Source organism: Echeneis naucrates, chromosome 5 (genome assembly GCF_900963305.1).
Source record: "Echeneis naucrates chromosome 5, fEcheNa1.1, whole genome shotgun sequence".
Taxonomy (NCBI): Eukaryota; Metazoa; Chordata; class Actinopteri; order Carangiformes; family Echeneidae; genus Echeneis; species Echeneis naucrates.
In genome coordinates, this window is record NC_042515.1 from 12,684,787 (window position 1) to 12,708,686 (window position 23,900).

Genomic DNA, 23,900 nt, shown 5'->3' on the forward strand with positions numbered 1-23,900 from the left:
AACTAAAAGGCACACACACAAGAATAAATGTTTAAATGGATCTGTATATTTACATCGCGGAACTAATGTTATATTGTCACAGTAGCATCAGGTTACCTTTTGTTGATGCATGTTAGGCATGACCATGCGTTAAAGGAAGCGCACCTGTCTGTGTTGATGGTCTGGTGAAAGAGAGGACGTTTAAGTTATGTTGCTCTATCATACATGAAAACTGGAGTGAAGTTTCCTTTTACCTCCCTTTGGTTAATGCGGCCAATGAGTTATGTACGTTTACTTGTATGTTTCACGTTGTGTTTTTTTTTTTTGTTGTTGTTGTTGTTGTTGCCGTCTATGATAGTTCTCTGGGTAACATGAAGGTAATTTAATGTTTTGTGTTTCTTATTTTATTCAGTTCTTGCGACATTTGTCCACAGCTGTTTGAAGGTATGAAGGTGGAAATTAAATGCCTGTAACCAGAAGAACCCCTTGTGTCCATGATTTAACTGAAAGGGAGCTACAGGTAGGATGAGTATTATACATTGTATAATATTATATTTTTACCTGGAACAAGCACAGAGTGAATTTACTTTTATCCACCCCTGCAACCAACTATCTCAACTTGTTAGTTGAGGAGAAGAATAAAGGTGTCTTCCTAACAGGAGGTGTGCTATTACCACTCACGAGTCAAATAATCAGTCAACTGGACCAAAGTTGGTCCCACTTTCTGCTGTGCTGTGTCTTAGCTGTAATGCTAGCCAGTCAAGATTCACTGGTTAACAGGCAACCTTGTCGCCATGGTTACAGCAGAGCACAGAGAGAGAGAGTTAGGGCGACAACAGCAATGACTGTTAAAAACACTGCTGTTTCATTCTCTTTAATTGATTATTCGATTTTAACTTTTTACCTGTAGAAAATGTCAAAAAAAATAAAAAGTTTAAAAAAATAAATAGCTAAAATAAATGAAGTTTATGTTTTCTTTTATTCCTCAAAATAGTATTGATAGTACTGTAAAGAACTGGAACCATAAATAGTAATAGTATCAGTATTTATTACAGTTGATCACATATTCAAAGCTTCCAGACTTGAAAAAACAAAAACAAAAACATGAACACAAAACAGTATAAAGGGGCAGCGTATCTGACAGGAACCTCAGGTGGAAATCTCAAATCACAACCCCCCCAATGTTCAACTCAAAGTTACACCCTTGCATTCATGATTAATCTGATGTACGTGTCTTTGGACTGTGTGAGGAAGCACCAACATGGCACTGGATATTGAATAATTCATGATGGCAAGTGTTCACCGTCCTGTTGTACACAAAAGTGAAATTACTGCACACTATAGATCACATGAATTAAAAACGGTGCAAGCGTGTATGAATACCATTGGATTGACTTCGAACAGCGTGCAGCTGCAGCCAAACACTGCAGATAAATCTCCTGCTCTCTGGAGCAGCAGCTGTCAGCAGCTAGAGCGCCGTGCTGATTGCAGCATCAATCCAAAGTCTTTCCCCACCTTTACTACTCTTCCCTCTGAAAATGTTTGATGGCCTGTGTGTGATATGCTGAATTGCTTACTTGCGTCAACCCAAATGTTTCCCATACTTCTAAAACCAAGAGATGTTTGTGGTCTTAATTAAGGAGACTATAATCAAATACAGCAACACTAGCAACGGGCAATGTAATGGTTACCTGATCACATCCATTATATAGTATCTCCTCATCAGTGTTGTCGTTCATTACGTGGATCTAACTAGATCACTTATCTAAATGAACATCAAGAGTCTTTACCTCAGGAAAAATCCACTAAAGAAAAATCTGCATTTAATTTCTCACATCTTTCATAACGCCATCTTACAAAGCAAAGGAAATAATTAATCATGAAAATATTGATTACTGAGCAATAATCCAGGGACTGGGCTAACTAACCATCAGAAACCATTGTTTTGCATTTGATCTAAACTGAATAGCAGCACATTATCTACACGTGCATTATATTGTTCTTATTCAGCGACCAGCCACAAGTCTGTCCATTCTTCGCCACACTTATAGTGCAGGGATTATATCTCATCTCTGATATGAGTTTTTTGGCCTGAGTAACCCTATGAGTTAAACCCCCTCCTCACTATTGCAGGTCTCCTGCAGCCATAGGGAATCAGTGCTAACAAGCAGCCTTTGTGCATTTCTCTTTTCATCATGTCACCGCAGGAGATGGCAAAAAAGCTATAATGAGACCAGAACCGAATAATGGGAAACGGATTTAAATTTTCAGAGGATAAGCAAGACAGGGTAGGACTGCAGCAATTGGTAACAGCTCATAGTATCAAACCATAAACCGAAAGGATAGTAATGAGAGAAAAGATGGAGAAGGGAGGGAAGACAATATGTAATAATCGGATCTATCTTCTTCTCCCAGGTTTGGGGAGATGACACAGGGGCTAAGACTTCTGTGCTCAGTTGAAGCAATTTGAAGGAGCACAGCAGGAGCAGTCTGACTGCTCTGAAATAGCAGCAAAGCTTGTGCTTGGAAACTGGTACGTACGAAGTGCTGTTAGAGCTGGTCAAAAAGAAAAGCTTTTCAGCGTTCCTGAACATCAACACTTCAGGGTGGTGAAAAGCTGGTCATTACTGAGACAACATTTTTGTTCAATCTGGAGAGAACATGTGAAAACGCATTGTGCAGCTTTATCTATCTTTCTAAGAGATGCAATTGAGGACTGACTGCACATCTTCAGAAAAAAGAGAATTGTGTCCTGTTTTGAGAAATGTGAATTTCTTGCATTTTGTACATGAACACAAAGTATGTATGTGGTCATTAACAGGCATTTTAAACTTTTTTTTGTGCGTGACATCTATTCATAGGGACAAGCACATTATTCCACTTATTTATGATTATGTTTAGACTTTCTTGGCACTTGTTGAAGGTTAGTGAAAGTCTGTGGTCTGGTTTTATGCAGGAAACATTCAGTGACTTCAGACATAATGTGTTTATTCAAACTAAAACGCAAGCTACAAGTTTTTGCTTTCATTGCCAAAACTGAACTACAGACAACACTCTGGTCTGAAAGCTGTGGACTTTGTATGCCTGCCATCACCTTTTTTTCACCTGTACATGAGAGTTTGAAAGTCGTACTGTTTGGGGAAAAAAATGTAAAAATAATGGATATATACTCAAATCAACATTTCCTTCACATATTTCTGCCATGAGCATGGGCTACAGTTAAACTTATTATGATGCGTTATCTGGGAACTATACCAACCAAGTGCTATATCTAACAATCTTACAGATATTTCACTGGATGTATTACAATTTTTAGCACTTTATCACTTATCTTGTAACTGCAAAAGTTACAGAAAGTAAGTTCTCTCTGAAAGAGAGAAATCGATACAAATTTTGCAAAGACCATTGTTTGTGAATGTGAGAATCAAAGAGCAAAGCTACACATGAAGAACACAACAAGGACATATAGAGAGAAATAAGAGCATGTAAATTGTCAAAGAGCTATAATGAGCTGTTTCTGGAAAGGAAAAATACTGTGAGTGAGACAGAGGGAAAGAGAGAAGCGAGAAAGTAGATGAGTGGAAAATGGATAGAGAGAGTCTGATGTGAACGGCTCATAGGAGAGATTCATTTTTACAAGAGTGCTTCAGAAAGCAGAAGGGTAAGAGACAAAGAGAGAGTGGGAGAGTGGGCAGATGAGGCAAAAATCATTAGAATGGCGGGAAATGACACCAGCATGTCTCCCTAGGGTGGTGCTCCTGGCATGTCCAACTGGCAGGAGACCTTGTGGCAGACCCAGGACCAGGCGGAGAGATAATATCTCCCCTGGCCTGGGGGCGCCTCAGGATCCCCTACTCAGAGTTAGCAGGGGAAAAGCTAAAGCTGTTACCGCCATCACCTGAATTTAATTGGATAAGTGGTTGAAGTTGGATGGATGACAATCACATTGGTGTTGTGCTGCTTTTATTTCCTCTGGTAGTGTTATCCTTTGGTAGGAGTGATTTCAAATGTCAAAGCATTTTAACAGACAGTTCATATTTCCTCCTGCCATTTTGAGCTTCACACAGCTAACAAAGCTCAAAAAAACTGGATGAGCTTTATTAAACCAACCAATACTGTAAATGCGCTCTGATGCTGCCTTTGATTGTGAGCACATATTGTGATAAAGAATACACTGATCCTCGACATCGAATATGATTAGCTATGATTATGCCTGAAACATAAAAATGGATGATGTGGTGCTGTCATTATAATCAGCAGGAATAAAACGCTTGTATTATACAACCCCTCTGCTAGAAATCACACCGGGTTAGGCTCTCACAAACAGCCAGGAAGAGGATCTCAGGAAGCAATGAAATCAGTCAGGTGTTAAAGTCATGGATCTCTAAGGACTTCAAACTACAGGAGCTGTAGAGAACTAAAATTAGCAAACCTGCGTCAACATAATATTTGGAATAAACTGTGTATTGGTTTATTCTAGCAGCTGTGTGAGGCTTTTAAGAGGCAGTGCTTTAAAAAAAGATTGCCACATTTTTCAAACCCCAAAACAAAAACCAAATGCTGTGGACTGGACAATCACACATACACAGGTAAGTATAGATAATAACTGCTTTCATTAGGTTGATGAAAAACTATAATAGCGTCAACCATCATGGATACATTAAACACAACATTCCTACAAAGGAAAGGAGAGATGCTATAAACTTCCTGCCACTATTCAGAAAAGTATGTCAGACTGCTAGTATAAAGGCTAGCATGGTTAGCAATAAGGTGATCATAGAAAACCTTAACTACAAAACCACAAATCAACTGTTGTAATTAATAAAAGCATAGAGGTGGTATGATGATTAAATCATTTTAAGGACATCTAGTTTACATTCATCGATAAATCATTATAACACTAACTGCCAAATATCAAACCTGGGGGCTTTTAGGATTCTGGTTTCATCTGTAATCTAAGTCCTGCCTCCATCCACTACCATTTAATATGCTTTGTATGTCATCCATGAGCTAAAAAAAAAAGAAAAATTAGAAGCATATTCATGTTTATCAGACAGAAATAACATTACCATCATAAATGGTAGTATGCTCACATACAAAACCATTTTTACTGTGAAATCTGTCCAGGAACAGGAAACCCTGAAGATCTCTTGCTGGTGATGGCATCTGGGTGGTCAGTGTGGCTTCACTGCTGCCAACACTAGCCCTCGACAACCTACTTCCCCTCCTGATCCCTAAGGTGGCTCCATACCTCCTACATGGCAGCAGCTAATTGGACGAATGTGTATATATGAACAGTATATGACAAAAAGCTCATTAAGCCAATTAAAAGCTTTTACCTCTCAACACCCCCACTCCGCCCTGGAAGTGTAGTTCCCTCTGACAGCCCACTGTGAGCTCCATGCCTCACTGCCTGTTGGTAATTATCCCTCTGCTCTCCTGTGCTTTATCACCAGCAGTTGGCTGCCACAGGATGTACAGAGTAAGAAGAGGAATCTGATGATGCTGGTGAGCATCCCACTGCCAAACGCCAGGGTTATTTGCTGGATCCACTTGTACCCGTATCACATAATCGTGTTATACTGCGCAAACACAGTAGCTACAAAACCAAACAACATGCATCACGGCGGGATGTTCCTAATGCTCTGAACAAGGACACCTCGTATCAACACATATTAAACACACATATCATAAACACTTGTTGCCACAGAAGCAAATTAAAGTTCACAGTGTAAATTATAACTTTTAATCAAGCTTCCACCATTTTTTTTAATCATAGTCGGCTTTAATTGGACATTTCAGTGGTTGAATAATCGAGAAGAAAATTGCAGGACCTGATGACACAGAGGGAGGAAGATAACATACCCTGTCTACAAATATGTCTCCTCTGCTGGCAGCTAACATCATCAGGGGATAAGCCAGCATTGGTGGCAGAAAAAGCTCTTGTTTTGTTCTCCATTATTAGTCAACAAGTACAGTGTTTTGGCTTTTGTAACCCTCTAGATTAGTATGTTGGCGAGGCGCAACTGTCAAAGTTCCTTTTTTTGCTTAAGACACAATCTAAATATTTACTTTTCTTCTTGACATCTTCGGTAATGATGTGGTTTTTAATAGCATGCTTTGAAGGTTTTTCATCTCATTACATGAACTAAACTGAAACGTAATTGTTTCGCAAACGTAAAATAGCAGCTCACCAACTTCACTTCAGATACACTTGTACACACTTATTTGCTTTCATGCCGGCCCTGTGAAAAGGACAGTAACACTCATGTCTGTGTTTGAACAGTGGAGCAAGAGCAAGGACTCGAGCAGCTATTCTTAGCATAAACCTAGTTTCATTCTGTTGATATAACATTTTCTTCCTACCTCTCAAGGATCTCGAATTTATATGCTCTGAAAGCTTTTTTTGATCCTGCATCTCACTGGGGCATCTTGACAACCTAAAGGGCTTTGTCCTCTTTGCTGCAGCGGGTTGTCATATTATAAATGTTGATGCCAACAGCGCACTCATGATACATACACATATATAAATAGGAGTCCCTCAGCTTTGTGTTTCACACTGTTACTTCATAAGAGTTACAAATGATATATAATTAGTATTTCCTAATTTGGTTGTCATGGAAAATACCTGTAAAATCCAAGCTGTCATGGAAACCAATGAGCATAAGTGTGTGGAAAGTACAAAAAGTTCAAGTAATGATCAAAACCCAGAAGGTGCATAGAGTCACTTTGACAAAAGCGATGAAACCTGAGAGGCTCACAGGAGCTTTTGTTCTTCACAGTAAAGTCAAAGATCTTCAGTAAGCCTCAGCACTTGGTCTGACTGTCTGTAAATATGAATTAAAGCACTTTAATGATCGTCAGCTTGCAGTATTTTAGCTGAAATATCAGTGCCAATTGTTCCTGAATATCCAACTAGATGAAATCCATTTCAGTCAGTATTCTACATCTCTTCTACTCTTTCACACAACTACTTTGAATCAGACTTTGTTTTTATGAGCACCTCTCAGGCATCTGTTAAAGTCCTCTTTGAAACACCAGCTGTAAAAAAAAAAAACGCTTTTACTGGTAAAACTGTGTGGAATTGGTGAGAGAAGCTGGAAGGACCCTCAAACTAATGGATTCAAGTAGGGTTTTTTTTTTTTTTTTGGAGTTGGTTCAGAATAGCTCCATTTGTTGCTCACTTGTCCACTTTGTCAAAAGGAAGATACATTCATACCAGTTTCACCGCATAGAGGGTTCATAATTTTGCTGTGTTGGAAACATGGCTGAATTAGCTGTTCATATTTTTTTAAAGACTGAAATATTGAACTGAGATAATTACCATTTTATTCCCACATCCATGTCTCCATCGGGATGGTTTGTGACCAGCTAATCTGTGGAGCAGGCAGCATGGCAGCAAGGAGGTTGCAGGTTCAGTTCCCAGGCCTGTTTACATGTTCTTCTCGTGTCTTTGTGGGTTTCCTCCCCCATCCAAAGACATGTTTAGATTGCTTGGTGACTCGGAGTTGTCAGTAGTTCTGAGTGTGAGTGGTTGTCGGTCTCTGTCTGTCTCTTTGTGTTGGCGCTGTGATGGGCTGGTGACCTGTCCAGGGAGACCCCGCCCTCTCCCAAGGTGAGCTGGGTTTGGCACAGATTAATGAATGATCTGTGCTTGGACGTGTGGTCAGGGGAGGCTCACCTGCCATCATGAGAAGAAAAAAAGAAATATCATTCTTTTTTCTCCACTGGTCTGTGCTTTCAATGCAATTGTGTGGTTACTATACGTTTTGATCCTTTTTATTGTAAAAATCTCTGTAATTCTGTATTTCCTGTTCAAATACATCGGAGAGATGAGGTGACGAGCCGTGCCTCACCCCAGATTGCGCAATCCCTCACAAACTGGATTGAGCGCGTGCATTTGGCGCGTGCTTGTTGCCATTTCCCTGTATGTTTCTAATATATCCAATAATCATGTTTGGAGAAATTTCCATAGTGTTCGGCAATGTATTTGTCGTATGTGTGTAATATTTAATTCTTATTGATCTGACATGAATCCACAAGAAAAAGGCAGCCAGTACTGCTGCGTCGTCGGAGGGGGGCGATAGCGAGCCTGCAGTTCTGTTTACTCAAAACGCAAAAAAAATACGCAAAAATTCAATAAACATCAACATAACAACTGAACATGGAGGATTTGGGTTCCACATTAAGGAGTTGTGATTACTGACATAATAACTACCCACAGGCTTTAGCTTAAGGCTTTTAAAAACAACAGGAATAGTTCCGTTTTGGACAAAAATGGGTTTGAATTCAAACAGGTCGTGCTGTCTTGTCACATTTTTTGTCAGAATTGGAAATCTGTTTTTTGCACACCACTCTTTACTTCTGTTTGTATTTAATGTTTATGTACTGTGGAATTGCAAGAGCACAGTCACTGTGACCACGTTAACCAGCTAATGTTAGCATTAAGCCTAGCTGTGTCCAAGTCATTGTCACAGAGTCAGAAGCACAAAGTCTTGTTTACTGATATTAACTCACTGTACAATATAGCAAGATATATACATTTTAATTCCTAAAACTGCTTCCTAAATGACAAATTTCACAATTTCTCCCACAGTCACAATGCTTACAGTGAAATTGGGACAGCTAAGGCCTAACTTTTTTGGGGTGGAGTTGGGGCTGTAAGTTTCAGTTCCTAGATCTATCATCATTTCCTGATGTCACTTTACCTGGGCATTTTTGCATTTTCCTGAACATTGCTCTTCGTCCTAACACTCACCTGTTAATCACATTGTTGGCATGCAGTTTATGGAGACGTTCCTGCTGTCAATTTGTCAATTTGTAGTGCTGATCTTCCAGATAACTTCAAAAACTGTGAATGCTGATGTCATTGCAGCTGTTACAGCAACATTCACTTCTGGCCAACAAAAAGCTCCTTGGAGAAATGCTGCATCTGCGGAAAGAAGTTCCACTGGAAAAAAAAAAACAAAACAAAACAAGCTATACATTCAATAACAGCATCCGACATCTGTAGAGACAGACTTCACCCCTGTTATTTGGAATTGAATAACTGAATATACCAGGAAGTCTTTCTTTCCTACATGAGCAACAAATACATTAACAGCACACATGTTTTACTCCTCACAGTTGATAATCTGAGCAAGCTGACTACTAACCCAAACTGCCCCTACATTTCTTTTCACCAATAAATCCAATTCGTTTGTGTTTATCTTCAAGGGTGAAATTAAAAACATTAGACCAGCTGTTGGTATAGTCCTACATGAAATTAATATGCGTCAGCATTATCTCTTCATGAAACTAACTATCCCTAAACCCACAAAACTCTGGAGGAAACTCTGTCATGTTTTAAGCTAATAATATGCCTCTTTCACAAACTCCCAATATATCCACTGAGATATAGCTTATAGCTGTTAAGCAATAGATTTAGAGTTAATCGTTCGCATCTCCCTCCGCTCAGATTTTTTCCCAAAGTCCATAAATATGCAACCATTAAGCCTGTACTGAAGAAGAGTAGCCTCAGTAATTAGTAACCACAGACTCATATCAAATCTACTTCTTCATGAGTGAAATCATTTAAAAAGTTTTCTAAGATCAGCTTAACATCCTTTCAACTTAAGATGTTTATTTAGTTAAGTTCCCATTAGCTTATGGATCCATCACAGCAGTAACCATGCTCTCATTAAAGTCTTAAAAGACTCAGCACTGACTCAGCGAAATCTAATTCCATGTGTTATTGGATCTCTCTGTCTTGTAAATAATACAATACAGGCCGGAGAACTATTTTGGACTCTGACCTGCAGTTTATATTAATTCAGGCCCTATTTGCAAAACAAGGACTTTTACAGCCGCCACGTAGGTCAGCAAGGATAACGTGGAGTCAACGTTCCTGTCCAGTTTGATCTGAAAATGCTCCACCTAGGCCACCAACAACACAGAAGTGACATTCTGAGGGAAAAAAAGGTCTTTATTGATGGAAGATGAGTACACACTACAATGAAAAGCTGAGCATGAAAATAAACCTTACTGCAGGTGTCCTCTTTTTGTACAGTTTTTCAAATACTGGAGCCAACAAGCATCCATTGATGAAAACATGGACTTTAAATTCAACGAGGAATAAACGAAAGGACTGACAAAACCAACAAATAAATATATATATATATATAAAAAATAAGAAAAATTCAATGTGATAGTAATGGCAAAGGACATGTAATACCAGTTCATAAAAAATGATTAAAGACTTTCTTCTGAGAAATTAACATTTAAATGTGAGCGCTTAATTACAGCATGAGGACACACTGATAAAAAGGATGTGCAGTGCGTGCGTATGTTTTGTGCATGTACGTCTGTGTGTGTCTCTGTGTGTATCTGTGTGTCATGACTGAATTTAAATAACCTGAAAGCAAAGAGGCAGCAGAATGAGCTCCAAGTCTCATAATTCAAACCCTTCATTTACACATGACTCGAATGATAAAGCCATTTAATTTGCCATACTGTCACCTCTTTTTAAAATGAACATTTTGCTTTTATGGCCCGATATGACCTAAAATGAAAGCTTTCATGTCAGTCCTCCTCTTGCATGAGACCTGACTGCTAGGGATGTTACATCAACTAAACCTGCTTGGTTACGAACATCATTGTCATCATTGTCACATAATTTAGCTCACTCAACAGGCAAGTCAAAGCCACTTTATGCTTCTTATCAAACATTTTACATCATTCATCCTCTTTTAGTGTTTGAATGCCACAGGGAATTGAGCCAATGCACTGGAACAAGGTAAACTCAAAAGAAGATCAACAACTAGGATGTTTGCAATTATCCTTAGAATTTTTTGTTGCTCGGCTTAATGCATAACCACAAATAACATCACAGCAATACAGCTTGGAGAGTATGTAACTATTTCAACATAGTTGTGTCACAAAAATCTTTTTATACACAGAATCTTATTGAATTCTGCCATCACAAACCAGCCTGTACCATACTCAACTATTCCCTAACAACATACCAACTATTTATATCCACATTTCTCCGGCAAACAAAAACTGATGTCACGCTTTAGACACATGAAAGGATTATTGTATTGAATTGTATGATATTCTATGATTTTCCTCTTAATTATAGCCCCCTGTTCTTCTCTGTCATACTTATCTATTGTTTTGATGCACCCTGATTGTTATGATTCAACCCCACCGCTGCCCCTCCTGTTCCACCTAAGTCAGACCCAGGCGTGGATGCTGCCCACCCAGTCCTGCAGCCGTCGTCTGTACCAAGCACGAGAGATGGGTTGAAAGAGCAGCAGGAGTCGAAACCTTCGGAGCAGCCCGCAGAAGACTGCAGCCGCCACAACCACCAGTGGAGACATCATCACAAAGCCCAAGATGATGAGGGCAGAGCAGCTGTTGTCGTCAAGGTAACGGCAGATGGCGGAGGGGGCATCAAGGACCTACGAAGGCAAACCCAGAGGGGATCATAAAAAACATATCATAAATGCTTTCGTTTTGATGGAGCTGTTTCTCTTCTGTCAGAAGGCAAATGAGCAGCCATTGCCGAGTCATTGCCAATTCATTGTGTGCGTTTTTTTAATATGCTCAGGGTCCAGATGTGTGAATGTGTGGGTAGCGGAGTGTGACAGAGTTTCTCTAAGTCACTCTCTACAGTTCAGATAAGAAGCGTATCAGAGCTGCCACGAGTCCTCTGCGCTGTCACTCACATGTGACAGTAGAGGAAATGAGATTAGAAAAGAAAAGATCAAGGAAAAGGCAGGAAGAGAAAAAGCATGAGGATTGAGATCAGGGTTTTTTTACTTCACGATTTCTTTCTTGTAAGCTTTCTCAAAATAAACTCTAACAAAAGTAATACTTAGGACATGCACGCACTCACACACACACCACAGACACACTCTGTCAAGGGTACACTGCTTTTACTGAGTACATTTTCTTTCACGGTGTGTAGTTAGTGAGTCTGTGCACATCCAGTGACAGCAACTAAGCATGCAGTCTTGACTTCTCAGTGGGTCCCTCTCTCCACGTTCAGTCTGTCGCCATCTCTCATTGACATAGTCTGCAGCTGTTTCCGCTGAACTGACATTTGTTCTGCGCCATAATCACCCACACACACTTTGCATGTTATTTATTTGTCTGCTTCGTCATGCAACGTTACAAGCTGTCAGGTGAGCTGAGGACACTGCTCAACATCTTCAAGACATGATTCAACATGATGTCTGGACTCTTTTTGCCTCATTACAGCGAAGTAATGATCTTCCAGCATGGGCTTGCTGTCCATTATCAAAGGTGAAAGCATAAACATGAAGAATAAGCCTGAACAGTTTGTGGAGAAGATGTCAAGTATATCAGGAATCACACTGCCAAGAACACTTGCCCTTAAGGCTGTGATTGTCAAAAGTGATCCTCATGCTTTCCTCAAATGACACGATCTGACTTGCCTATATTTCTGATTAAACTAGAGGAGGGAGGAGTGCAAATTCCTCTTTGTAAATGATTTAACCTACCATCCTCCTGACCTACCTCCTTAACCTAAAGTGACTCATTTGCGGGTCATTTGGGGGCAGTAAAAACAAACTGTAACCACAACAGTGACATCACCTTTTAGCTTGAAACGATGAGCATGTTCGTGAACAGTCTAGAGAGCCAGAAATTAATATGGAGCTCACATACATCAATCCATCCATCCATCTTCATCCGCTTATCCGGGGTTGGGTCATGGGACATACATTAATGATTCCCTCAAAGAACAAACAGTTGAGGTTGTAAATCACATTGCTCCAACTGAGGGCAAATTAAAGACGTGTTTTACAACTTCACCACACTGCACCTTACTAGTTGTTGTTGCCCATCTCCGGGACAGGGGCCTTCCTGTTTGGAGTTTGCATGTTCTACCTGCTCTTGTGTGGGTTCCCCCCCCCCCCCGGCCAAAGACATCATGGTTAGGTTGCTTGGTGAGTCAAAGTTGCCCGTAGTTCTGAGTGTGAGTGGTTGTTCGTCCCTGTCTGTCTCTGTATGTTGGCCCTGTGGCCTGTCCAGGGTGACCCCACCCCGTCCAATGTGAGCTGGGATTGGATCCAGCACCCCCCATTGCCCAGAAAGAAGATGAATGATTAATAGATATTTGTGTGTTTGGGTGTGTGTTCATAATATTCTAAATGTCGCACAAATGCACATAAAAATATGAAAGAGAAGAGAGAAAAATGTGGAGTCAGACGTTGGAATTGGACTTGTAGTTCAAAATTCTTCATCTTTGACCATTAAGTCACACGGCTGCTCCAAATTCAGCCTTTCAGCACATGTGGTACTAGTTCATACGGTATAGATCCAAAAGTCTGCTGGAAAGAATTGATGCAGGGAAGTGTTATTACACTTTGCAAGACTGAACAGCAGCTACAATGCAGCCATATATATTTTTTACATTCCCCACACTTTTAAAGAAAAGTCATTTACTCACTGATGTCTGTGTGTCTGCAGGCAACACTCAGACATGGAACTAGCGGTTCCAATTCGTCCGTTCTTTCAAATCGGTTAAATTTGAAGGATCATAACTTGTCTGTTTACAGCTTGACAACAACATCTCCTGCTAAGAGAGTAAGGACAAACTCTCCAGCGAGATAAAAGAAACTTGGACCCATTTTTGGAAAATTAAAATGTGATGAAAAATAATACATTTTTTCATGGTCTATTATTTTGGATTGTGGTGTGGGATTAACTCAAATTCAAGTCCCTTCACTGGATCAACTGTCTATTAGAATAACTCTTCCTCTAAGATTGTTTTTCCTACATAAGGTTTCTGCTGTGGCTCACCCTTGAATGGCAGAGGAAACCGACGTAGAGCAGCACCATTGCGGGCAGCAGCACCAAAGAGAAGACCAGAGCCAGGAGCAGAGCGCTGGCTAAGACAATGCACAGGTTCCAGAGGATTAGAGTAGCTCCACAGGCCACACAGCCACATTTGCCCCTGCGGCTGCCCCACGCGCTGCCCCCGCTGTGAGCCACGGGAGGGGGGAGCATCTTCACGCCTTCCCCGATCCAAAATTCCTCCTCTTTCTCCTCCTCACCTGAACCACCATCATCAAGGTCCACGTCCATACCGCACATCCTGGAGAAGAGAGAGATATTTATTTAGGAAAGGATTAAAGCAGGGTTGTTCTGTCCCCTGCAGATTTACAGTGTTAATGAAATCTAACAGGAGTGACATGCTGGTCGATGCTGTTGTCAGTGAACATTACAGCATCTATTTCATTTACCTCTTATTCAGACCACGTGACAGTTTATTGCCACTTTCATTTTGACTCACACCCCAAAAACATCAGTTTTATGTCTTTCCCCTGCAGATGAAGATGCAGATGTTTCTTCTTCTTCTATTGCATCGCATTTCTGTGTGGCTGCTGACTGTTAAAACCTTAAAAAGGAGATGATTACAGAGCCATGTCCCCCACATTACCCTCCTCTTCTTTCCACCCAGACAACCACTATCTCATCAGGCTATGTAAATGAGGAACCTACAGCCTGCTGTGATGGCTGACATGCATGCACGCATGCACGCACACACACTTCAGCTGTCTTCTCGTCTCTTTCATCCATCAGGGTTTTGTCAATAAAGCTGTACTGTATGCCAATACAATCCGTTTTAAGCAGGATGTGACCGGTGAACATCAGCAGCACAACTGGACTGGACACATATTCTGCTCCTTTCAGATCAGTTTCATGAACTCTCTCTCTCTTTTTTTGAGGTTTACAGACTTTTTTTTTTTTAGCTGCAATGAGTAAAACGATGTAAACACTGTGTTTCTGTTAGATTTGCTTTCCTCTGATTTAAACAGTTAACCACAGTGGACTAGCCTCAGGAAACCTCTGACAGAGCGTCTTTAAACAACAAGCTTTACATTTCCTTTCTTACCTCCAGGTGCAAATTCCGTTAATTTCCGCTGTTTGTTGAATTCCTCAGTCAGTGATGAGACCAGCTGGCAGCTCTTTGTAAACAGCAGCAGAGAAAGGCACCTGTGAGTTGTGATGATGCTCTGAGGAGCCTCAGTCCGTCTGTGGACGCGACCGACTCAGGGCCGCGCGCACGAAAAATGCGCGCTCACGCGACAGCACAATAGTTCCATTTTGGCATAAACAAACAATAACCCGTATTACGTCGACACAAAAGGTATTTATTTTGAATTTGGCAACAGCTTTAAGCTCTTTTTTTTGGTGGCTGAGGCTCAAAATAAAGATTCACAATTTTACAAGAGAACCACATAATGACTTTGTAGCATTTATGCATGAACGTCTGAGGTGTTGGCAGCTGTCAGTGGCGGTGCGATGTTGTGCCGTCGAACCTGTCGAACCCATGTGACACCTTAAATGTTAAAGAGGCCTCTCTAAAAAAACGTCCCTGTGTATCAAATTTGCATAAGAAATCAAAGTGATTTTTCACAACCCGGAAACCAAAAAAAAAATGTCTTATAAAGCCAGAATAAAGCTTTTCTTGTTGGAAAATTGTCCTGTTGTGTCTTTAAATTTTGTCTGATGAGCTCATAAAGTCAGCATAAAATATGTGACAGTAATAGAGTCACACTAAATTGTTAGAAAGGCTCCTCGTGGCCTAGACTTGTCCATCATTTTAAGTGACCTTTTCCAAGGTTTACAGGCTAAAATATGCCACGTTAGTCAGAAAACAAGATAACCTCTCAGTAAAATTACATTAGGAATCACTTCAACTCATAAAAGCCACATGCTGTAAAGGCACCTCCTACAGCACAGATCAGGATCACCAAGTAACGCTAGTATTTAGTATTTATTCTCAGGAACAAAATGAGTGATTGGCTCAAGTCAGAATTTAAAATGGGAAAATTGGTTGATATATAACAAAACAGTGCGATGTTCAGAGATGTCCCTCTGGAGCCTGCTTCTCACTAACCTCGGAGCGTTGTTAGCCGTGTGCATGGGAGATAAGAGGATGATCGATTTGTTTTGCAGCACAGACAGACAGTCAACCTTTCACTGCGCAAATTTAATTACACAGAACAAGAGACAAAAAGACGGGTGGATACGGGACAAAGATGAAAGGAGATACTGTCTGGATGTGAAAATACAGATGAGGGAATGATTCATGAATGAGTGAGAAGCTGCTGTAGAGTCTGAGAGGGAAGATGTTTCGTTTGTTGATGGTTGCTGCCTGCTCGTGACAAGTCAAGACAGAAGTTCCAAGATGTACAAAAAATCTTTTTCCCTCCTGTAACATCTACGGTAGTGACATCTGGTGGATTGTCTGCAAATTTTTGAAGCATGTTTTTTGTGTCACTTCCTCCATGTTGTCCCCCACCATTTCTTTTTTGAGTGCACTTTATTGGTTTTGGGTTGGGATCGGAGCATGAACCTCCATTTAGGACCAGCAGTCTGTGTGTGTCCACCTCTCACTCTGTCACTTTCATCTTTGTGAAACACGTCCAACCACTCACCATCCATTTGCAGAAATGTATGCTCCAGGTTACCATGGTAATTTCATTTTAGTTCAGGGGTACTTCAGATCAACAAGTGGCACATGAGCGTCACCGAACCCCTCTATCTATCTATTTATCATGATTTCATTTGCCCTGTGGCACAAACTTGGCATTCCAAGGTTTGAGTAATAACTGAACGTGATTAAATTGATGTGAATGATGTTTATGTGTTATTACTTTAATGTCTAACATTATGTCACTTTCCACAACATAATTGTTAAAGCCAACATAAACAGAGTTGCGAGGGAGCGTGTAGGGGGTTGTTTGTTCAATTAAAGGGGTCACAGTCTCAGGGCCTGCTGGATATGAGTAGAGTAAAAAGTCCATAGTTAGGATGGGATGCATGCCTGTTAATGCTATTTGCCAAAGTCTTTATGGTAATTGGTCTGAGATATCATCTGGACGGTTCTCTCCACTTGCTGGTGCAGAATAATTGCAACACCATGCTAAGATACAGCTGGTGAGTTTGTTGTCAGTGGTACAGTGGTAAATGTCCACCAGTATCCTCCTGGGACACAAGTGACCTTTATTAAGGTTCTGCATGCTTTTTGGTCAGAATGGAGGTGTTCAGGGATAAAGTGAGACTATCAGGGGAAGGACATTAAAGGTTGATACAAGCTGTGCTCCAAATCCACTGATGTAAATGGTGGTTCATATGCAGCTCCTAGTCTATAAAAGTCTCAACGTTTGTGTGGCATGGCCGGCCAGGTTGTTGTCTGCACACCACTTTCTTAGTGAATGAAAACAATTGTGCATGAAGAGAGCATACTGAAGAGGTCGGTACGCAGCCAGAATTAACCAGGCTTCCTGTGAGTCAGGAAGTCCGGCATCTGATTGCAAAGGTATTCTGCTGATACCTGAGCTGGCTAAGCCTCAAGACCTGAGTCAATGAGCAGCATTCTGACATCATAAGAATATAAGAATAATAAGACAGAATAAGGATTGTCTAGGTGAGTGAAGGAAGCAGGAGGTGGCGTCCTATGGTGACCGTAGCTTATGAGCGTCCAGTGAATTGGGAACACAGGATTTTGGGTGTGATAGAACCATAATCTCAAAGCACTTTGCAACAGAGCAGAAGTCAATATGGACTGCAGAAGTGGGTGTTTCAGCATTCTGAAGGTTTGGGGACAACTGCTGGGACCAGGGACAGATTACAAACATCCGTAAAGAGTTCTGCCAGCTGCCCTGCACACTGACAAGGAAAGGTATTTCATCTGGACCAACCTGTGCAGATTAGAAATGAACTGCATTAATTAAATAGGTTAAAAGTGAATCAGTTTTCCATAAAATTGGAAACAAACTATGTTTTATCTCTTTCCAGGTAAATTTGAATTTACAGACCTGTAAAACAAAGTGTTCCCAAGAACATCGCTCACACTTCATGTTAGTGTGATTTTTGGTCCTGTTTTTAACTCTCTCTTGAGTTCCTCCTGTTTTTCCATTCTGAATTACTAATTGGTTGTAAATAATAGGCTCACAATGTTCAAGTCTAGCTTGATAAAATGCAGCAGACACCAGATTGAGGATTGGCACGATGAACAGTGAAAGGACAGCTTTGGAAAGCTTAGCCACACTTACAAAAGAAACAAAAGGCAGTTATCACAACAGAATTTATTGCATTAAAAGCAGATTAAAGGTAATGACACTATAGCTCATTAACAGGCTATAGTCATGTCTGGATGCACAATGCACATTTATGCAGATGTAAATCTGTAAACAAAGGAGTGCATGGAGTTTATATACAACAGAGTCTAATCTGATACATTGACTTTGTGAGTCTGTGTGTGCCTTTAGGGAAAGTTTTGAACACAAAGTGAAGTCTTACTTTTCAAAGTGCCTTTACAATACTTCAGATTGGTACAAACAATGCAGCGTGGAGGAGAGTAGAGAAGCTTGAAGCGATGAGCCAAGTGATCGAAAGAGTCAGACAGATGACAGGTCTACCCTCCATCTGATGTGTGTGGTAGTGTGTGATGGTCTGTGTGCTGGTGAGCATGCTTGATAGAGTGTGTGTCTGAATGGGGCAGAGAGCGAGACCGAGTCCCACCGAGAGCGTCAGATAAAGACGGAGCGTCCAGGCCGTTGTCTGCTGGATAAAGTTGCATCACTGCCCCCTCCTGTGCGCCTTCCTTACTGCAGGACTGGCAGCTACAGTGGAAGATCCTCTCCACCAGCTTGTCCACACGGGGAGAGTCTTCACTGCCAGGACACTCCAGAGTCACCTGCAGGCGCATAAATACATATGGAAGCAGATCAGTTAAATGGTTTTGTTTCACATTTAAAGTTGTCATGTTACTAAACCACATTTAGTTACTTGGTATTTAATGATGGGAAGTGAATTTGATTTGGCCTTAATCTGACACTTATTTTTAAGAGTGCAATCGCCAAATTTCTGCTTTTGGCTTAAGATGATGCTATTTTTAGACAAGTTTCCTTGTACTAGAATATTTTCTTTTGTTTTTCATTCATTTACTCACTCATTATGGTTTTGATATTAATATTTGATATTTCTATTTCTCTCAATATCCTCTTCTGATTATTTTCATAATTCTATTAATGTGACCTGCATATGAAGCACTTGCTTGCAAAACCAAAACATCTCTCAGTATAAAAAAAAAACGTTAAGTTACAAATTGTTTCCTTTCTATAAAACAAACAAAATTAAATAAATTAAACAAAAAACATTGAAGATGCGAAAAATACATTCCCTCATTTGAAGGTAAAATGTTCAAAAGTATAAAGGAAAAATACAGATTCTAATTAATCTAGTGTTCTTTTGTTATCATCACAACTGTAAGTAAATCTTCTAGGACCACAGAAACACTGACACTGATCTACTGTCAACTACTGAGGAAGGCTTTTCGTTGAGTCAGTATTTCACACACATTGGTATATGTAGAGGGCAAATTTAATATTTTCCCTCTCCTTCAAAAGAAATTTTTTTTTTTTTTATTTTGCCAAAACCTGTTGTACTTTCTCACTGTATTTGTTATGTACTAGTTTGTACTGTTTGACTGTGTTGAAATGGAATAAACATTCTTTAAAAAAAAAAAAAAAATCACAAATAATAGATCATTGAGATAAAATTGGTAAAAAACTGAACAGATAATTTCTTCGTTGCTCAAGATCACTTGGCTCTCAAAGTTTTCCACTGGAAATGATCATTCAGTAGTTTTACCAAGGTCTACTACAAGACCACTTTCATGAGAGTTCACTTTTTTTCTTTTTTAAAATCCTGCAACAACAATCATAACCAGGGATGTAAACATCCATTTCCAGCAAATTGGAAGTAAAGTGAGATTTGAATTGCACAAGCTTTTGCTGTGCACCGAAAATAGTAAGAAAAATAGGAAATTTCTCAGGTAATAGCTATATACTCTGAGAGACGAAATATATTTTCTTCTGAAACATGAGTTGACCTGACCTGGGGTCCCACCTGCCTAGCCTTCCTGGCAGCTTTCCAAACTATACACACACCTCACCACACAATTTATATTATCACAAGACTTGGACTCATTGAGGCTAAAATGACAATGAACTTGCAAAATATATATTATACAGGCCTAAATTTATGGCAAAGCACTAACATTTTGACTTATTGAGTCATGAACTGCTTGATAACATGCTTGCTATCTTTGATGCAGGCAACTTGTGGTTTTTGTGTGAGTTTGACAAGCCAGAGTCGCTGTCTGCTTGCTACATGAGCTAAAGTGCAATAACTCTTACCACTTCCCACTGTGTCTGGGCAGGCATGCAGGAATCACAGTGCACCAGAGACTCAGTTGACTGTGGGAATGTGTTTGGGACACTGTAACTGAAACACTGGCCCAGACAAGCTCTGCAAAAACGAGGAGAGAGTGCATTATTTCCATTGTGCCAACAGACACAGTGTGCTTCATTCGGCTGCAATGCCCGAGCACTCATGCTTGTGGAAGCAAGATCCGCAGAAAAAAAGACTCTGAAATCTGAACTGATTTAGGTCTTAGGATGTCTGCTTGCCTGAGGCAAAACACACGACTGCAAACTGAGGGCTTATTAGTCATGAGGTGAATCACAGGTCAACTTCTGATTATAAATGAAAACCATGATAAATGTGAAGTAAATTTGTGTTCTTCCCAAATATTTCTCTGTTAGACATGCTTCCCATGTCTAAAGATTTCCATCTCCAGAAGAAACCAGATGCCTTGGAACTGAGTGGCATAGAAACATTAAAAAAATTTGAGAACAGAATTGAGAAACTGACTCATTGAATTTAGTCTTTTCATGAGATTTGTTGAAAAATATGTATATAACCCCCTTGCTATTTAATACCAGAGTCTGCCGTTTTCCATCTATGATTATTTGGATTTTGGAATGCACTTTTCAGAATGTGCAAACAGTCGATGCTGTAAGCAAGTATTTTGGCTACAAGCATACTTGGTGGATCAGCTATCTAACACAAAAACGCTTCCCCTCTGCAAGTTACTTTTCACATTTTGCAATGATAACAACTTAATTTGACTGGGGCTTTTCAGTCAATGGATAAAATACAAATGTTAGCAGTAAAGTTAAGTCACTGTGGTGTGAACTTTTACTTCACTTCTTCCAAACACCAACTACAGCATCGATAGCACCTCGGCAAATTAATATGAAACACTGACAATTCAACTTACTGACATTGAGACATCTCTACTTTATTCCCCCTTTTAGCTGCACCGAGAGATCGCCAGACAGGGAGAAAGAGACAGAGAGGGCCTTCATCCTGACCTGTTTTGAATAGAGCGAGGCTGACATCCCGTGTGCCCGACTATCTGTGTGATATTCTTGGCTTCGCACCAGGCACTCTTGTCAGGGAACAGCGCCAGGCGGTTGATGTGTGCAGGCGGTGCCGCTGAATACAGTGCAAACAGTGCGCAGCAAATCTGAATCCTCTGCCACATGACTGCACCTAAAGGGGCAGAAAACCACAGCATGTTACCGCCCTGTTGACCTTGTTTGAGAAAAAGAATACACTCAAAGGCGTACTGACAAAGTCTCTACATGTCCTCTAATGCTCAGATGTCGTCTGGTTTTACAGATAATATGAAATATGAACTTTGTATATCCCCGCTGATTGCCCCGGCGATTGCCATCTTGAAATGCACAGGTCCAAGTGCCTCAAATTTTGTGCTGTTATAAGGTTTGGCCATATAGAATGATTAAAAGCAACAACTTCTTAATTAGCTGACTCATCAGCTGCAGAGAAAACATTATACTCGCTCCATGCTGTCCCAAAAGACACAAGATGGGGGAGGGAGGTAAATACCTATTCCACATCACCTGAAAGGCTTTCCTTTTCTTTCAATCTCTTCTTTAAAAATGCCTTTACCAGTCACGCAATTTACAACCTACAAAATGGTTTTCTCCTGCTGCTTATAAAAAGTGTCCAGGGGTCACCCACGTTGACTTCTTCACACACTTTTCAGCACTTCCATATGCCGCTGACCCAAGTAAGCTGACCTTGTCTGCAGACAATCAACACACATCCTTGGCTACACTTTAGTTTTCAAACATAGAGGGGCTGTTGGGATGTACTGCTGTGATGGAGGGAGGACTTGCATTAATAAATATCTGATTTTTTTTTTCTTTCTGTCTCTCCTTTTGGACAGGCTTCAAGAGTTCAGGCTTAGATTTTGTTCACAACGGTGAAAAGTTTGCAGGCTGTTGCCTCAAAGGCAGCACATTAGAAGTTACTGTGGTAACTTCTGACAATAACCGATGGGTTTATGTTTCAAATGCGACTGATAGCAGCTAAAACATTTTATTAACTGACAGATATGCTGCAGTTTTCACGATTCCGACGATTTAATCTGAGTGAGGTCTCTCCTGACGTTAAACTCCGGTAACGTAACGCAATGTAACGTGACCGTTGACGTAAGTTAGTTACTTCTCTTCATTAACCAGGACGTCTACTGTTTTTTAGCTTTTAGTCACGTAGATTGCAAAACGTGATTTTTTTTTTTTTTTTTTTTACTGTAACAAAAAAAAAGTTTTCCTCGAGCTAAGTGGAACATCAGCTAGCTAAAAAGTGAAGAGAAAGCCAGCTGCCATTAGCAAACAAGTGCAGCACTTCGCCTCCCTTCAGTGTGGCGGACAGGCTGGCCGCCGCTCACCTTCTCGGGGAACAGCCGGTTGAGCGCTGCGCAACGTCCCTCCGAGCCGAGCCGAGCCGAGCTGGGGCTCCCTCCGAGCCGAGGATGCGGCCGGCCGGTAGGTCGGTAGGTCGGTCGGTCGGTCGGATCTCACCGGGATCTAATAATTGAAGGAAAATTTGAGCTGTTCCCGTCGAGCCGCTCGGTCTGCCATAAAACAATTACATCACCCGGAAAGAATAAAGAAGTGTCCGTGCGGCCGCGGGGAAGGATGGGGAGATGAGACGGGGCTCGGCTCGGAGTCCATCAGCTCTGACGGTCCCTCCCCTTTGTTCCCGTCCAGTTAAGTGTTAGATTCCCATCTAAGTCCACAAAAAAAAAAAAAAAAAAAAGTCCCAGGCTGCTGTCCTTCTCCGTGAAACGCTCCAGCAGAGGTTAGGCGCGGCTGAGCCCTCAGACAGGGGTCCTGCTGTGCCGGAGGGAAGGGTTCAAATGTTTCCCCAAGTTGGAGCGAGGCGAGGCGGCAGATCGGATTTATAATATGCCAAAACAACAAGATGACACGGTCAGGACACATTTACTGTCATGCGGTAACGCTGTATCTGGTAGTGATTCACATGCACGTTGTTATTAAAAAAAAAAATGTAAACATGAGTAAAATAGCGCAATAAATCAGAGCAACCGGAAAACAGACGTGAAGCCATTTAAATGGGCACATTAAAAACACCTTTAGTGAAGTTAAACTGGATGAACCGATATGAATAACAGGTTACTGAACCATGTGCTCGAGACAACTTGATCTAATTACGGCCTCAGTTTTTTCATCAGCACATGAGCTGCTCAAAGGCAGTATGTTCCCTGTTTCTCCTGAGCTGTCAGTCTGTTCTGTTTCACCATTCTTTCAATAGGAATACAGGCAGAAAAAGTACCCTTTGATCAAGTTTCTCACTGATAAATGTCAATGTCTGAATAGCTGAATATCTAAATACAATTAGATAGATAGATAGATAGATGTGACATTGTATTATTAACACATGGTGAATTATACTAGCATTAATTTAATATCATACATATATTAATTTCCTCATATATCTAAATTATGTGATCACCAAATTCTAATGAGACTTCAAAGTTAAATGCTTAATTTTTTACTTTACATCCAGTAGCTTCATAGTATATGCAAGAATGCGTCTTGATTTGAGACAATGCCTTTGGTTGAGATGAAGGCCGATTGGATGGCGGTTGAAACAAAGGATCCAGTACAGTTAGATGAGAATTCGTCTGTGGATAGAGCTTCTCTGGCCTGGCAGAATGC

At 40.6% G+C, this 23,900-nt stretch overlaps 2 protein-coding genes across 2 annotated transcripts; both read right to left on the reverse strand.

Moving 5' to 3' along the window:
* Nucleotides 1-9,992: 9,992 nt before the first annotated feature.
* On the reverse strand, nucleotides 9,993-15,011 carry tmem88bl (transmembrane protein 88b-like). The gene is made up of 3 exons (XM_029501642.1): nucleotides 14,885-15,011; nucleotides 13,789-14,083; nucleotides 9,993-11,420 (listed from the first exon to the last, which is right to left on the reverse strand). Exons 2-3 carry the CDS (start codon nucleotides 14,080-14,082, stop codon nucleotides 11,193-11,195), a joined length of 522 nt encoding a protein of 173 aa, XP_029357502.1. The 5' UTR covers nucleotide 14,083; nucleotides 14,885-15,011; the 3' UTR covers nucleotides 9,993-11,192.
* A 3,063-nt stretch (nucleotides 15,012-18,074) lies between these two features.
* Nucleotides 18,075-22,943, reverse strand: nbl1 (NBL1, DAN family BMP antagonist). The gene is made up of 4 exons (XM_029501641.1): nucleotides 22,607-22,943; nucleotides 21,222-21,402; nucleotides 20,202-20,313; nucleotides 18,075-18,697 (listed from the first exon to the last, which is right to left on the reverse strand). The coding sequence occupies exons 2-4, from the start codon at nucleotides 21,392-21,394 to the stop codon at nucleotides 18,416-18,418; spliced, it is 567 nt and encodes a 188-aa protein (XP_029357501.1). The 5' UTR covers nucleotides 21,395-21,402; nucleotides 22,607-22,943; the 3' UTR covers nucleotides 18,075-18,415.
* Between the last annotated feature and the right edge of the window lie 957 nt (nucleotides 22,944-23,900).